Consider the following 17,979-nt stretch of genomic DNA (forward strand, 5'->3'; position numbering starts at 1 on the left):
TCAGGTAGAAACTATAGAGTAGCCAAACATCCTCATACACGATGCCTGTGTTCCATAGGAGATCTGATGATGGGCTCCTTCACGTGCTTCTTTTGAATAACACACACAGACTGCTGCATGTTCATAGGCCCTCCACCGATAACAGCAAATACTGAGTATGAACATCCTTGATCAGATACCATGAAATGAGAATCCTAAGATCATGAGGGGATCAAAACTTCACTGAAAGTGAAAAGTCAATCTTTAAAACTGTCAGACAGAATTGCAATGTACACTGAGTATACAAAACATTAAGAAAATCTGCTCTTTCCATGACATAGACTGACCAGGTGAATCCAGGTGAAAGCTATGATCCCTTTTTGATGTCACCTGTTAAATCCACTTCAATCAGTCTAGATGAAGTTGGAGGAGACAGGTTAAAGAAGAAGCCTTGAGACAATTGAGACAAAATATTTAAGTGGCTTTGAACGGGGTATGGGACTTGGCGCACCGGTTTTGAGTGTGCTAAGAACTGCAACGCTGCTGTCTTTTTCATGCTCAACAGTTTCCCATGTTTCCCGTGTGTATCAAGAATGGTCCATCACCGAAAGGACATCCAGACAACTTGACAGAACTGTGGGAAGCGTTGGAGTCAACATGGGCCAGAGAGAGAGAGAGAGAGAGAGAGAGAGAGAGAGAGAGAGAGAGAGAGAGAGAGAGAGAGAGAGAGAGAGAGAGAGAGAGAGAGAGAGAGAGAGAGAGAGAGAGAGAGAGAGAGAGAGAGAGAGAGAGAGAGGGGAGAGAGAGAGAGAGAGAGAGAGAGAGAGAGAGAGAGAGAGAGAGAGAGAGAGAGAGAGAGAGAGAGAGAGAGAGAGAGAGAGAGAGAGAGAGAGAGAGAGAGAGTACACTCAGCCAGTCAGAACGTCCAGAAATATGCTGATATCTTCTCTTCAACCCAACCTGTAGGCCCATCGCTGCAGGCTAACTAGCTTGGTTGAGCAAGTCTTCAAACAGACATCATATGTACAGCCAAGATATCTCGTTGACTCAATTTAAACTGGCAGTTTAGTTTACGCCTTCTTTGACCTGACATCCTCCTTTAGCAGTGTTGGGGAAGCTACTCTGTCAATATAGTTTACCAAACTACCAATTACTTCAAATTAAAGGAAGTTAAGCTACACTATAGTGACCCTCAAGGGAAATGTAGTATCTTATCTCAATCTGAAATGTCATAGACTACAGCAAAGCTGTGAAACCTTTAATTATTCGTAGGTTTGTTTTTCCTTGACATGGTCAAATAACTCAAGCATAGACCGGTAACTTTTTTTTCTTCGAATTTGGCACACAGAAACTACAGGCCATGAGTAATGTGATCAAAATAATGGCACTGATTGGCCTATAGGTGGCGCTGTTATAAGCAGTCTCACTTAAACCCTCATATCCGCCGCCCCGTTTGACCTAGAGACTTCAAACTTTGTATGTAGGTGTCTTTGCTCATGCTGAACAAATGTGCCTCACAGACACACAAGATATGTCAGAATAGATTTTCTTCCATCTTGGAAATTTTGGAAAATCTTTGAAAAACGTATTCTCATTAACCTTAAGTACCATATTCGGTATGTAGGTACATCTCTTAGTTTGAGTTCACGTGTCCATTGAAATCCTATTTAAATCCACTCCACGTTTGGTATTGATATCTTAAACAATAAGGAAACTATTAGTAATTCACTATTTTGACTCTGTAAAGTTCATGCTTAAAATAATCATAAAAAAATCTTTGATGGACTAGAAGTCAGATTCACTTCAAATGTGGTCTTTGGACTCATCACAATAGTCCCTAAAGTACTTGAGAAAATAACGTTGATGTATTTAAAGATGGCCACACTATACGCTAACATATGCTAATATGTTAAAATATGAAAGAAATACTTCAAAAATCTTCTTCACATGAACCATAGGACCAAATGACACCAAATGTGGAATGCAAACTTAGTTTGAGAAAAGTTATTGGCAAATAAAAAATAAACCATTAGTCAAATTGACACCAGGATTGGTATATACAGTTGAAGTCGGAAGTTTATACACACTTAGGTTGGAGTCATTAAAACCACTCCACAAATGTCTTGTTAAAAAACTTTAGTTTTGGCAAGTCGGTTAGTAATTTTCCAACAATTGTTTACAGACAGATTATTTCACTTATAATTCACTGTATCACAATTCCAGTTAGTCATAAGTTTACATACACTGTTGACTGTGCCTTTAAACAGCTTGGAAAATTCCAGAAAATGATGTCATGGCTTTAGAAGCTTCTGATAGGCTAATTGACATCATTTGAGTCAATTGTAGGTGTACCTGTGGATGTATTTCAAGGCCTACCTTCAAACTCAGTGCCTCTTTGCTTGACATCATGGGAAAATCAAAAGAAATCAGCCAAGACCTAAGAAAAAGAATTGTAGACCTCCACAAGTCTGGTTCATCCTTGGGAGCAATTTCCAAACGCCTGAAGGTACCACGTTCATATGTACAAACAATAGTACGCAAGTATATACACCATGGGACCACGCAGCCGTCATACCGCTCAGGAAGGAGACGCGTTCTGTCTCCTAGAGATGAACGTACTTTGGTGCGAAAAGTGCAAATCAATCCCAGAACAACAGCAAAGGACCTTGTGAAGATGCTGGAGGAAACAGGTACAAAAGTATCTATATCCACAGTAAAACGAGTCCTATATCGACATAACCTGAAAGGCCGCTCAGCAAGGAAGAAGCCACTGCTCCAAAACCACCATAAAAAAGCCAGACTACGGTTTGCAACTGCACATGGGAACAAAGATCGTACTTTTTGGAGAAATGTCCTCTGGTCTGATGAAACAAAAATAGAACTGTTTGGCCATAATGACCATCGTTATGTTTGGAGGAAAAAGGGGGTTGCTTGCAAGCCGAAGAACACCATCCCAACCGTGAAGCACGGGGGTGGCAGCATCATGCTGTGAGGTTGCTTTGCTGCAGGAGGGACTGGTGCACTTCACAAAATAGATGGCATCATGAGGAAGGAAAATGATGGGGATATATTGAAGCAACATCTCAAGACATCAGTCAGGAAGTTAAAGCTTGGTCGCGAATGGGTCTTCCAAATTGACAATGACCCCAAGTATACTTCCAAAGTTGTGGCAAAATGGCTTAAGGACAAAAAAGTAAAGGTATTGGAGTGGCCATCACAAAGCCCTGACCTCAATCCTATATAACATTTGTGGGCAGAACTGAAAAAGCATGTGTGAGCAAGGAGGCCTACAAACCTGACTCAGTTACACCAGCTCTGTCAGGAGGAATGGACCAAAATTCACCCAACTTATTGTGGGAAGCTTGTGGAAGGCTACCCGAAACGTTTGACCCAAGGTAAACAATTTAAAGGCAATGCTATCAAATACTAATTGAGTGTATGTGAACTTCTGACCCACTGGAAATGTGATGAAAGAAATAAAAACTGAAATAAATCATTCTCTCTACTATTATTCTGACATTTCACATTCTTAAAATAAAGTGGTGATCCTAACTAACCTAAGACAGGGAATTTTCACTAGGATTAAATGTCAGGAATTGTGAAAAACTGAGTTTAAATGTATTTGGCTAAGGTGTATGTAAACTTCCGACTTCAATTGTAAAGTCAACACATTAAGTAATGACTTTAAGAATGATTACCTGCTGTATTCAAAGATAACCAACCTACAGCACTAGACTAAACTTCACTTGTGTCATCCTTGTGATATTGAGAAATAAACATGGTGATGCTTTCACTGATTGCACATAAAGGAAGATAGTTCCTACATGATAGAGGGCTTGCTTTGTTATCCAACTGATTCTTTCTGTCGTCCTGTGAACCCCGTTCATTGCTGCTCGCAGCTATATTTTATTTTATTTTTACAAAAAAAGTACTGTGTAGTTCCAGTAGTTAGCTACACCCTACATGGCCAAAAAGTCATTAACTACTGAAAACACTACCAAGATTTGAATTTAGTTCAACTACCACCAAGCTACTAAATGTACTTAAATTACAAGTTGAACTACTCCCCAACACTGTCCTTTAGCCTATGGTCTTATCCCCTCCCTCCCTCCCTCTCCTCGCCCTCCTCTCCTCTCCTCTTCCTTCCTTCCTTCCCTCCCTCCCTCCCTCCCTCCCTCCCTCCCTCCCTCCCTCCCTCCCTCCCTCTCCTCTCCTCTCCCTCCTCCTCTCCTCTCCTCTCCTCTCCTCTCCTCTCCTCTCCTCTCCCTCCCTCCTCCCACCTTCACCTCTCTTACGCACCTCTGTCCTTCCAGGGCTAACCTGGGGGATATGGCATAATACAAGGCAGCTCGCCCAGTATCGGTTTACATACATATGATCACACTATATGTATTTAGCTAGATGAATTTGCAGGGTGCTATACTTCAAATACTGGCATGGACACATGCAAACACACACAAAACCTCAGACACACGCACGACTACACACACGCAATTTATGTGTACACATGCAGACACAGGTAGACAGACTTAGGGACAGGTGGACGCACACACAAACATTCTCAATTCTCTTTCTCTCTCTTTCTCTCTCTTTCCCTCTCTTTTGTATTTCTCTCTTTCATAGTTTATAGTCTAATTACATTTCTTTCATAGAATATTTGCATTGTATTTAACGTTAAAGTTTAATCATTTAAATCCTCTGGCTAAACGTCAGGTCAGTAACTGTTCTTCCCAGACATAAATACATACACACCCACATGCACACACACACACACACACACTCACAGTTTCAGATATTCACTATAGATAACGAGGTTGTCGTTGAAGAAGGTCAACTGCATTTTCTAACTTTTTCAAATTTTTAGACACATTTAGATCTGTAAGCAAATGGGCCGTAGGTGTATAGACGAGGAGTTATTATAGTGTTGGAAAGTCCCCAGAGCCCTTTGTGGTGTTACGTGCTGCAACCCAGGGCTGTTGATGAACTTAAACACAGACCTGCCTCGGGCTCACCTGTCCATCATCCTCACCGATTCTTCAACTGAAAAACGGCGGGGTGATTTGTGAGACAGAAAATAACACCCTTTCCTGCAGCTAACCTACAATGCAGTTGTAGCATCTCTCACAAACCTGTTACATCTCCCATCCTTTCAGTAATAAATGTCATCTAATGACACATACAGTGGGCGCAGGCAACAGGCCTGTACCTATTTCAGTTATACTCATGAGCACATTATATGCATACTTGGGGGGAGGGGGGTTGCTGTGAACAACACCTGATGAAAAACACCTGTAATACCAAACTCCTGTTCTAGTCCTGCAGCAACTGACCAGGTTGTTTATTTAACTGACACCACTTTAGACTTCTCTCACTCTCACCTGCTATGAAGAGAGAATCACAACACTTTAATTGGATTAATCAGACCTGTAGACAACACTGCTGCTGTATGAGAGCTGACAGCGGAAACCAGCCGGCTGCAGCAAGCAGGGATCCCAGCACAGCAGAGAACCTCAGATGGAGGCTGCATACCTAGGCTACAGCGATATTACAACTCACATCAACCCGCAAGGTCACACCACAACTGACGATAACAGGATCTACACTGAGAATGTAGGCCTTCCTTTGTCTTGGGGAAATGTGAAAAAGCCTTGTGACATTGCACACTACTTTTGGTTAAAAATAAATTGTTTAAATTGAATTCTTCAAGCTGTTATGATTATACTTGCTTTATTAATTATTATTTGGTATTGATATCTGGGGTTCAGGATTAAAATACTGAAAGATTAAAAAGTCCTGATAGAATAAAAGCAAGATTAAAATGTCTAATAAAACAAGGGTTAAATCCAGTAGAAAGGAGGTAGAATAAATGATTAGTCTAGATGTTAATGGTTGTGTGTAGGACAGAATGTACCTAACCCTGCTCAACACGAAACAGATTTGCCCAAGATTACATCATAGACCTCTGTTATGAATTAGCTAGATTAGGCCACTATGAAATTGGATTTAAGAACGGGAGAGAGCGCTGGGAAAACTCTGGATTGATTTAATTCATTTAAAATGTGATTCTCTGACGTTTTTTAATCATATGCCCACAAAAATCTTCAATCAGACGTAATCTATAACATAACGGATCGGGCCTGGGAAATTCACAACGATAAACTACTGATGATTACGGAATTAAATGAAGGCCTGCCTACCCGAATCCACCAGCCTGGAATCCACGATGAGAAGCAAATAGTTTTCAAGCATTTTGGTGAGCTTGGTGGTACTTTGGATACCCCGTCCTTTTCCCAGTATAAGTTATTATAGGCCTACCAGACGGCTGAACATCAACTAACTCTTTACAACCTAGATCCGCATGCTCTTCTCCTCTCCCAATAACTTGGTATCCAGACTTGGCTTTTCGCTAATAAAGTGCAGGTCTACAACGCACAACATTCCGATAATATCCGCAGCAGCTCCGGCCAAAAGAAAGAAAGGATTAGACTGGAATAATTATAGAATCAATATGCACCTGCATGTCACACTGACATAAATACATCGTTTTAATATAGCATAAATGATATAGGCAATACCATTCTCAAAATGCATGATTGAATGGGCTAAATTGAATAATAAAGGATCTCAGGGAAATCATGACTGAACATGAAGGTAATACATTTCACGGAAGGACCAAGGAATTATTGATGTCTTCTAAGTATCGTTGTGTGTGTGTGTGTGTGTGTGTGTGTGTGTCTGTGTGATTTCCTATAAAATTGAATGATATGGGGTTATGCACAACTAAAGTCTAATTGCAAAAACATTTTAAAGGCTTCCAAGCAAACTGGATGGCATGTTATTTATCCTCGCACACAGTAGCCTATGAGTGTCACATGTATTCTCAACAAATTGTACTTCCAAACACAAGTGCAATTTTGGTTAATTAATTTCAATAACACAATGCCTAATAGACTGTTGACAGTTACGCACAGAGACAGAAATGTAAGATTCAACAATAGGCTATTAGAATGAATAAATACATTATCTTTACATTTGGAATTGTAAATTGTGAAATTAAATAGTATGTTTTTATTGCACAATTATTTTGGTTTTTAAATGTGAATTAATTGTTGGTTAAATATGCCCGAAACATTAACCTATAAAGGCGTTATAACCATGAATGCGCGTTCGATTTTTCAGGACATCAGTGGGTCCTTACAAAGAAAGTTATTCTGGACTTTTGATTTTTCAGGTTCTTGAAGAGAGTGCTTAAAAATCAGACCATTCCATCCCTCTTGCAAAGATTTAAAAAAAGTGGTTTGCAATTAAACATAAATAGCTATGCTATAGAATAAGATACTTGTTTAAAATGTATCTTGCTTGCTCCGGTATCACACTGTAAACATGTAGGCCTAAATTCATCCTAATAATTGCGTGATAATGGTCATGTAATCTGGTATATTATATCCAAAATTCCCACATTTAGGCTATTATCAATTGATCTGTAAGGTGATCATACTCACGTCGTATTGTTTCTCTTTGCGACAGTGATAGGTGCTGAGGGTTCCCCTGCTTGCGACGGGACATTGCCCCTGCATCTACTCTGGCATCGCCCGGAGACCTGCGCTTGGGGTCGGCTTGCTCCGTGATGCTCCTCCGCTGGTCTGGTGCCCGGTAACCTTTTCAAATTGCTTCCAATTCAGACGACTTACAGAAAGCTACTGTAAGTGAAAAGGAGCCTACTGTGTTTTTATTGTGGTTGTTGAAAGGCGGGTTAAAAACCGCTGGTCAACTGTCCAGTTCTCTTATCGCAGAATCACTCACCCTAAATGCAATACCTGGAATGGCCAAAGGAAGCTTTAGGCTACAACAGAAACATGCAGGTGCATGGAAATATTTCTGTAAGGTTATGTTTTGTTAATAACAGCAACGGACATTGTAATAACGGCAGTGAATAAAGATCATTTCAATTCCGACGAGGTGCCCTCTTCTGCAGCGCGTTGACAACTGGGGTAGCCTACGGTGCATGCCACTCTTCGCCCGATGGGTCAATAGTCGATTCAACTGTCACTTCTTCTTCTTCTCCTCTGATCTTTCCTTAAAGAATTAGAACAAATTAGCTACTAATTTACATGATGTGAGCTTTGGCACCATTCAGTCCTCGCGGCGCGCGTCTTGGCAGCGGTGAACGGAATGGCATGGAATTCTCCGCTCTAAGAGTTGAGGGGGGAGACGGAGTCAACAGCCAGTTACAGGCAAACACCTCCTCTTTCTCTCATTCCAACCTGCCGAGGTCCAGTGTTTCCGTCTTGTTGCTTTGGGAGGACCCCGCGTGTGTGTGTGGCTGGGGTTGCCTCGGTACAATGGGATAAGAATTCAAGTTCAAGTGCGGGCGTGACGTTACTTCCACGCTGAGAGAGACATTAGTGGGGACTTGGGGGGCAGTGGGGGCGACTAGCGGTGATTCGCGTGCCCATTGGCTTACCTGGAGTGCGCGCGTTTGGCGCGTGCGGGAAGGAATCAAATGGACACTGATAGGGAGGAAACCAAAGCAACCCGTGCGCATGCAGCGCAGATAAACCGTTCCAAATCGGTTTCACAATGAGATGAGGTGGATTTTGAAAAAGCGTTAAACTGTCATTAAGGCTACTTTGAGCCTGAGTAATTTGAAGACTGTGGTTATGCCTTACGCATAGAAGTGATTTGGTCAATTTAGATTTGCTTCTACGTTCAGTAGGCTACCGACATTCGCTTTGCGTAAATGCTATAGCAATTTTTCTTTAAGATTATGTTTATCACTAATGCAGTGTTTCAGTTGTTTATCATTTTGCTAATATGTAAAATAGACACAAAGACCTACATAAAAAATGCTGTGCCAAAAATAACATTAGGTTATAATTAATTGAGGCATTAATGCAATAATAAATAATAAGCAATAAAAAACAACACATTGTTGTGAGGACAATATATTTTAATGTTGTGCATTTTGGCCCCCCGTAGTCCCGTGTAGCTCAGTTGGTAGAGCATGGCGCTTGCAACGCCAAGGTTGTGGGTTCGTTTCCCACGGGGGGCCAGTATGAAAATGTATGCACTCACTAACTGTGAGTCGCTCTGGATAAGAGCGTCTGCTAAATGACTCAAATGTAAATTATACCCACTCAGACATTTAGGCCTATAATGATTATTGAATTAATTGAGGTAGCAACATTTCATATTTAAAACAAGAAAAATTAATGGGAAAGCAGTCCATTGTTACATGTTTTACAACAGATAGACATACTGCACAGGTATGTCAAAGGGGAAATCTCCCCTGTGTTTATCTGTGTCCTACATATTAATCTCCACCTTGTTGTGAAGCAACAGTACCCTCTGTTGGCATGACGACGTTAGGCATTCCCCCGTGGCTGTGTGTTAGTTCATTGGGTTTCATTGTACAACATGTGCATTATTAGCGAGTCTCAGAACAGTTGATCTCTCAACTGTCACATTTCCACACATAATTTCTCCTTTAAATGCCACTTAATTTGCCATAATAGTGATTTCTATACCAACATAAATAATTCCTATTTGGACAGGATGATCAGGTCATTCAAGTAGCCTACTATGCAAAGGGACAGAAGGAAGAGCCTCCTTGAGAAAAAACACCTTTAATAACATCAAAGTTTAATGCTCTCTGGTCATCATAGATTGGATGATGAAACCAAATGACACACTTGAGAGACATACTGTATAATGAAGAGCATCTTATATCTAGCGAAGTATAATTTAAGTACTAAAGCAAATGTAATTGCTATATTGTTCAATATGAATTAGGACATTTTAGTGGCTGTAGTATGATGAAATTAAAAATTAACTTAATGTGGACACAATTTCCATTTAGGATCAACCGAGGCAATGGTATACTGCATTTAGTATAGTCTGCTATGAATATTAGGCCTATATGAAAGTACATTTTAAGAGCATTAGAAGTCTGATTGCCGATGGGACGTCCGGGATAGTCATTATTTATATAAATGAAATGTCATATCAGCTCTGTCTCAAATCGACATAACCTCAGAAGACCCTAACATAGAAATAGTGTACGGAAATCTAATAGGTTTATTTTTATTTTATATATTTTTTATTTAACCTTTATTTAACCAGGTAAGACAGTTTAGAACAAGTTCTCATTTACAACTGCGAACTGGCCAAGATAAAGCAAAGCAGTGCGATAAAAACAACAACACAGAGTTACATATGGGGTAAACAAAACATAAAGTCAAAAATACAACAGAAAATATATATACAGTGTGTGCGAATATAGTAAGTTATGGAGATAAGGCAATAAATAGGCCATAGTGCAAAATAGTTACAATTTCGTATTAACACTGGAATGATAGATGTGCAAAAGATGATGTGCAAATAGAGATACTGGGGTGCAAATGAGCAAAATAAATAACAATATGGGGATGAGGTAGTTGGGTGGGCTAATTTCAGAATGGCTGTGTACAGGTGCAGTGGTCGGTAAGCTGCTCTGACAACTGATGCTTAAAGTTAGTGAGGGAGATAAGAGTCTCCAGCTTCAGAGATTTTTGCAGTTCATTCCAGGTAATCTATGTGTGTTGTCAACAATCACAGCGTTTGAGAAGAGGGCATTGTACACAGTGACTGGTATCTATATATACTGTACCTTTATCTTAACAGGCAGGTCAATTAAGAACATATTCTCATTTACAATGATGGCCTTTACATTCTCTGTTTAACCATTTCTATAGCTAGTATTATTTTATGCAGTCCATTATTTATCCCCCCACCCCCATCCCCCGATTAACATTGTTACTTGATAATTTTGCTGAATTCCATTACCTCTTCATTTTCTATTGTAAATAATTGTTACTATTTTTCTAATGTAACTTGTGCTTTGGCATGATGTATCAATGCATCATGCAAATAAAGGAAATTAAAAATTAAATTGAATTGATAGACAGAAAGACAGCGAGAAAGAGACAGACAGAGACACATGTAGCCATATCTCAGATTGCCCATCTTAATCTTTTCTTTTTATTGGCCAGTCTGAGATTTGGCTTTTTCTTTGCAATTCTGCCTAGAAGGTCAGCATCCCGGAGTCGCCTCGTCACTGTTGACGTTGAGACTTGTGTTTTGCGGGTATTATTTAATGAAGCTGCCAGTTGAGGACCTGTGAGGCGTCTGTTTCTCAAACTAGACACTCTAATGTATTTGTCCTCTTGCTCAGTTGTGCACCGGGGCCTCCCACTCTTTCTATACTGGTTAGAGCCAGTTTGCGCTGTTCTGTGAAGGGAGTAGTACACAGCGTTGTACGAGATCTTCAGTTTCTTGGCAATTTCTCGCATGGAATAGCCTTCATTTCTCAGAACAAGAATAGACTGACGAGTTTCAGAAGAAAGTTATTTGTTTCTGGCCATTTTGTGCCTGTAATCGAACCCACAATAGCTGATGCTCCAGATACTCAACTAGTTTCAAGAAGGCCAGTTTTATTGCTCCTTTAATCAGCACAACAGTTTTCAGCTGTGCTAACATAATTGCAAAAGGGTTTTCTAATTATCAAATAGCCTTTTAAAATGATAAACTTGGATTAGCAAACACAACGTGCCATTGGAACACAGGACTGATGGTTGCTGATAATGGGCCTCTGTACGCCTATGTAGATATTGCATTAAAAATCAGCCATTTCCAGCTACAATAGCCATTTCCAACATTAACAATGTCTACACTGTATTTCTGATCAATTTGATGTTATTTTAATGGACAAAAAATTTGCTTTTCTTTCGAAAACAAGGACATTTCTAAGTGACCCCAAACTTTTGAACGGTAGTGTATATATATACACTGCTCAAAAAAATAAAGGGAACACTTAAACAACACATCCTAGATCTGAATGAATGATATAATCTTATTAAATACTTTTTTCTTTACATAGTTAAATGTGCTGACAACAAAATCACACAAAAAGTATCAATGGAAATCAAATGTATCAACCCATGGAGGTCTGGATTTGGAGTCACCCTCAAAATTAAAGTGGAAAACCACACTACAGGCTGAACCAACTTTGATGTAATGTCCTTAAAACAAGTCAAAATGAGGCTCAGTAGTGTGTGTGGCCTCCACGTGCCTGTATGACCTCCCTACAACGCCTGGGCATGCTCCTGATGAGGTGGCGGATGGTCTCCTGAGGGATCTCCTCCCAGACCTGGACTAAAGCATCCGCCAACTCCTGGACAGTCTGTGGTGCAACGTGGCATTGGTGGATGTAGCGAGACATGATGTCCCAGATGTGCTCAATTGGATTCAGGTCTGGGGAACGGGCGGGCCAGTCCATAGCATCAATGCCTTCCTCTTGCAGGAACTGCTGACACACTCCAGCCACATGAGGTCTAGCATTGTCTTGCATTAGGAGGAACCCAGGGCCAACCGCACCAGCATATGGTCTCACAAGGGGTCTGAGGATCTCATCTCGGTACCTAATGGCAGTCAGGCTACATCTGGCGAGCACATGGAGGGCTGTGCGGCCCCCCAAAGAAATGCCACCCCACACCATGACTGACCCACCGCCAAACCGGTCATGCTGGAGGATGTTGCAGGCAGCAGAACGTTCTCCACGGCATCTCCAGACTCTGTCACGTCTGTCACATGTGCTCAGTGTGACCCTGCTTTCATATGTGAAGAGCACAGGGCACCAGTGGCGAATTTGCCAATCTTGGTGTTCTCTGGCAAATGCCAAACGTCCTGCACGGTGTTGGGCTGTAAGCACAACCCCCACCAGTGGACATCGGGGCCTCATACCACCCTCATGGAGTCTGTTTCTGACCGTTTGAGCAGACACATGCACATTTGTGGCCTGCTGGAGGTCATTTTGCAGGGCTCTGGCAGTGCTCCTCCTGCTCCTCCTTGCACAAAGGCGGAGGTAGCAGTCCTGCTGCTGGGTTGTTGCCCTCCTACGGCCTCCGCCACGTCTCCTGATGTACTGGCCTGTCTCCTGGTAGCGCCTCCATGCTCTGGACACTACGCTGACAGACACAGCAAACCTTCTTGCCACAGCTTGCATTGATGTGCCATCCTGGATGAGCTGCACTACCTGAGCCACTTGTGTGGGTTGTAGACTCCGTCTCATGCTACCACTAGAGTGAAAGCACCGGCAGCATTCAAAAGTGACCAAAACATCAGCCAGGAAGCATAGAAACTGAGAAGTGGTCTGTGGTCACCACCTGCAGAACCACTTCTTTTTTGGGGGTGTCTTGCTAATTGCCTATAATTTCCACCTGTTGTCTATTCCATTTGCACAACAGCATGTGAAATGTATTGTCAATCAGTGTTGCTTCCTAAGTGGACAGTTTGATTTCACAGAAGTGTGATTGACTTGGAGTTACATTGTGTTGTTTAAGTGTTCCCTTTATTTTTTTGAGCAGTATAAAGAGAGAGAGAGACAGAGACAGAGAGAAAAAAAGAGAGAGAGAGAGAGAGAGAGAGAGAGAGAGAGAGAGAGAGAGAGAGAGAGAGAGAGAGAGAGAGAGAGAGAGAGAGAGAGAGAGACCTCAGCAGATGCATCCTATTTGCTGGAAGACAACAACTCCAAAGTTACACACTCTTACCATGATCCCTACGGCTCCCTGAGTCCCAGCTCCCTGCTCCTTACCCCTTGGGTTCCTCAATAAAACATCAGTATAGCTCCATGATGGCAGATTGCTGTTGGCTCGGGGCAAAGGCAGTTATAGCCCGGTAGCATCGGGCCAAGACACCACAACATACTGCTTGTGGACACAGGAAAGGTTTTAAGTCCAAAGTTTTACTTCTGAGGAGACGAGTGTTGCGTGTCAGGGCTGTGTGAGTACTGTGTCAGGGAACGACCATGACAGTAGAGTAACTGAAACACTGGAGGGCATTCAACACAGGGAATGGGAAATGACTGTAAAGCTAAGGGCATAAGGGCTTTACAGTAAGGGCTAAACATTTTAAGTATGGTCATGGAAATGCTATTGAATAATAACAGAACATAAGTGCATTAATGCAATCTAGCAATGAACATTTCCAAAGATCCTGGGATCTTTACGGAGTCCCAATCGTAATAGCAAAAACATAAAAGCAGCCAAGTGCAATGCGATTTACAGTGAGCTCCAAAAGTACTGGGACAGCGACACATTTTTGCTTGTTTTGTCTCCAGCACTTTGGATTTGAAATTATACAATGACTATGGGATCAATGTGCAGCCTGTCAGCTTCAATTTGAGGGTATAGGTTGAACCGTTTCGAATTTACAGCACTTTTTGTACATAGTCCCCCCATTTTAGGGGACCAAAAGTATTGGGACAAATTCCCTTATATGTGTATTAAAGTAGTCAAAAGTTTAGTATTAGGCCACATATTCCTAGCACGCAATGATTACATGAAGCTTGTGACTATACAAACTTGTTGGTTGCATTTTCTGTTTGTTTTGGTTGTGTTTCAGATTATTTTGTGCCCAATAGAAATTAATGGTAAATAATGTATTGTGTCATTTTGGAGTCGCTTTTATTGTAAATAAGAATATAATATGTTTCTAAATACTTCTATATTCAGCCAGGTCAGCTGTGATACAAGTCAGTACTCGACGTCTATCAATGTCTGAGGATGTCGGGCAATGGTCATTAGGGGCAACAGTGAGCGCTTTGGTTTTGGTTTTGGTTTTGCAAGGGCATTGTGGCAGATGGGCAGATGGGCGTAAGCATCTGCCTCTGATTCCAAAGGTTGTAAATTCGAATCCCGCGATAGAAAGTTGTTTTTGAAATGTTTGTTTTAAGCCTATCCCAAACTTTAACCCTTACCTTGACCATTTTGAGTTAATACCTAACCTTAAGATTTCAGAGTTAATGGCTAAACTTAACCCTAACCTTAAAAATGTGGAGTTAATCCCTAAATGTAACCTTAAACACTTTGAAATTTGACGTTTGCAACCACTTCTAAATTTGATGTTTGAGAAACATGGATGAACATCTAATTCTGATGTGAGACTGTGAGAACTATTGTCTACATTAATGTGGATGCTACCATGACTACAGATAGTCCTGAATGAATTGTGAATAACGATGAGTGAAAAAGTTACAGAGGCATGAATATCATGACCCCCCCCCCCCCCCTCTCTAAAAATGCAAACCTCTTACCATTACAATAACAGGGGAGGTTGGGGGGGTATGATATTTATGCATCTGTAACTTTTTCACTAATCATGATTCACGATTCATTCAGGACTATCCATAATCATGGTAACATCTACATTAATGTAGAAGTGTTTAGAAACATATTATATTATTATTTACAATAAAAGTGACTCCAAAATGACACAATGCATTATTTACCAATCATTTCTATTCGGCACAAAATAATCTGAAACACAACCAAAACAAACAGCAAATGCAGCCAACAAATGTGTAGAGTCACAAGCTTGATGTAGTCATTGTGTGCTAGGAATATGGGACCAAATACTAAACTGTTGACTACTTTAATACACATACTGTATAAGTGAATTTGTCCCAATACTTTTGGTCTCCTAAAATGGGAGGGACTACATACAAAAAGTGCTGTAATTTCTAAATGGTTCACCCTATATGGATGAAAATACCCTCAAATTAAAGCTGACAGTCTGCACTTTAACTTCATAGTCGTTGTATCATTGCAAAAATCCGCCATGCTGGAGTACAGAGTCAAAACAGCAAAATAATTGTCACTGTCCCAATATTTGTGGCGCTCACAGTAAAGGTTAAATAATTTAACATCATGTGAAAAAGGACACTGAGACAACAAAGAGAGGTCCACTGTAGGGACACATCACAGTTAATATGAATATTGCTCTGGGATTTGCTTATAGTGCCTTATTATGCAGTGTTTAATATTAATAAAGAGGATAGGAGTATATTATTCATGAGCTGATTTACTGTGTACGGAGTGTGTGTGTGTGTGTGTATGTGTGTGTGTGTGTGTGTGTGTGTGTGTGTGTGTGTTTGTGTGTGTGTGTGTGTGTGTGTGTGTGTGTGTGTGTGTGTGTATCCTACGGCCTGAGTGACAGATTAAGATCTCTTGCTATGGGCAACAAACAACCAGACAAGGCTTGTAACAGTGGCCCCATGGCACACAACGTGACAACTCTTCCCACTGTTAAAAGGCTTTGTCTGAGAAGGGGTTAATAATACATGCAGATTCCAGATTTTTAATTGGGATTAAGTAAATGTTTCAACGCTGTCTGTTCTCTGGGAGCTGACAGAGATAATAGGGAGGTCGTTGGGAGCGGATTGCCTCATGTTCTTGGACACGAACTACACACATTAGTTGTGACAGGACCAATTTATCTCCTTCCTTCAACCAAATACAAATCAGATGATTTTTTTTTTTTTGACTGAAACTTGAGTGATGGGGAAAATAGTTTTTCACTATTCTAGTCAACTCTGAAATTGCAAACACATTGCCCAATATGGACTGATGTATTAGCCAAATCTATAAACTTGATTGTGCACTGGGCCTAGTTTGTCCCTCGATGAATAACGTGATTTCTGTAATGTCATCAGTAAAAGAGGCAACTAGACAATCCAAAGCAAACCTTATACACTACCGTTCAAAGTTTGGGGTCACTTAGAAATGTCCTTGTTTTTTAAATAAAATCTATTATTTTGTCCATTAAAATAACATCAAATTGATCAGAAAAACAGTGTAGACATTGTTAATGTTGTAAATGGCTATTGTAGCTGGAAATGGCTGATTTTTAAGGGAATATCTACAGAGGCGTACAGAGGCCCATTATCAGCAACCATCAGTCCTGTGTTCCAATGGCACGTTGTGTTTGCTAATCCAAGTTTATCATTTTAAAAGGCTAATTGATCATTAGAAAACCTTTTTACAATTATGTTAGCACAGCTGAAAAAGCCATATCTCAGACTGGCCAATAAAAATAAAAGATTAAGATGGGCAGTCTGAGATATGGCTTTCTCTTTGCAACTCTGCCTAGAAGATCAGCATCCCGGAGTCGCCTCTTCACGGTTGACTTTGAGACTGGTGTTTTGCGGGTATTATTTAATGAAGCTGCCAGTTGAGGACCTGTGAGGCGCCTGTTTCTCAAACTAGACACTCTAATGTATTTGTCCTCTTGCTCAGTTGTGCACCGGGGCCTCCCACTCCTCTTTCTATTCTGGTTAGAGCCAGTTTGCCCTGTTCTGTGAAGGGAGTAGTACACAGCGTTGTACGAGATCTTCAGTTTCTTGGCAATTTCTCGCATGGAATAGCCTTCATTTCTCAGAACAAGAATAGACTGATGAGTTTCAGAAGAAAGTTATTTGTTTCTGGCCATTTTGAGCCTGTAATCGAACCCACAATTGCTGATGCTCTAGATACTCAACTAGTTTCAAGAAGGCCAGTTTTATTGCTCCTTTAATCAACACAACAGTTTTCAGCAGTGCTAACATAATTGCAAAAGGGTTTTCTAATGATCAATTAGCCTTTTAAAATGATAAACTTGGATTAGCAAACACAACGTGCCATTGGAACACAGGACTGATGGTTGCTGATAATGTGCCTCTGTACGCCTATGTAGATATTCCATTAAAAATCAGCCGTTTCCAGCTACAATAGCCATTTACAACATTAACAATGTCTACACTGTATTTCTGATGAATTTGATGTTATTTTAATGGACAAAAATTTTGCTTTTCTTTCGAAAACAAGGACATTTCTAAGTGACCCCACATTTTTTACGGTAGTGTATATTCATCCATTCACCCAGTAGTAAATTAATGAATTGATTCTAGTGGCGATTATAACATGAAAATATCGATGGGGTAAACTCAATCAAAAAAGCTAATATGCACCATAACCACTACACACACAAACGTTATAACATTCGGTTATGATCAGTTTACTTCCCATAGTAAAATTCTGCATGGGTCTACAATATTGCTTCATTGTTACAGTATTGGGATGCAGCCAAAACACCGTTCTGAGTGCGTCTGCCTTCCTGTAACCAAGATGCTCCGGTTAAGAATAAAGC

General features: G+C 40.7%; 1 protein-coding gene across 1 annotated transcript in view; it reads right to left on the reverse strand.

The window, feature by feature from the left end:
- Nucleotides 1–8,406, reverse strand: part of LOC121552219 (B-cell lymphoma/leukemia 11B-like) — a 54,499-nt gene extending 46,093 nt beyond the window's left edge. The window contains exon 1 of the mRNA XM_041864964.2: nt 7,482–8,406. Within this exon, the coding sequence (XP_041720898.1) occupies nt 7,482–7,545 (64 nt within the window). The 5' untranslated portion in view covers nt 7,546–8,406. The remainder of the gene's footprint in view (nt 1–7,481) is intronic.
- Nucleotides 8,407–17,979: the final 9,573 nt, after the last annotated feature.

The sequence above is a fragment of the Coregonus clupeaformis genome, chromosome 36, assembly GCF_020615455.1.
Source record: "Coregonus clupeaformis isolate EN_2021a chromosome 36, ASM2061545v1, whole genome shotgun sequence".
NCBI lineage: Eukaryota > Metazoa > Chordata > Actinopteri > Salmoniformes > Salmonidae > Coregonus > Coregonus clupeaformis.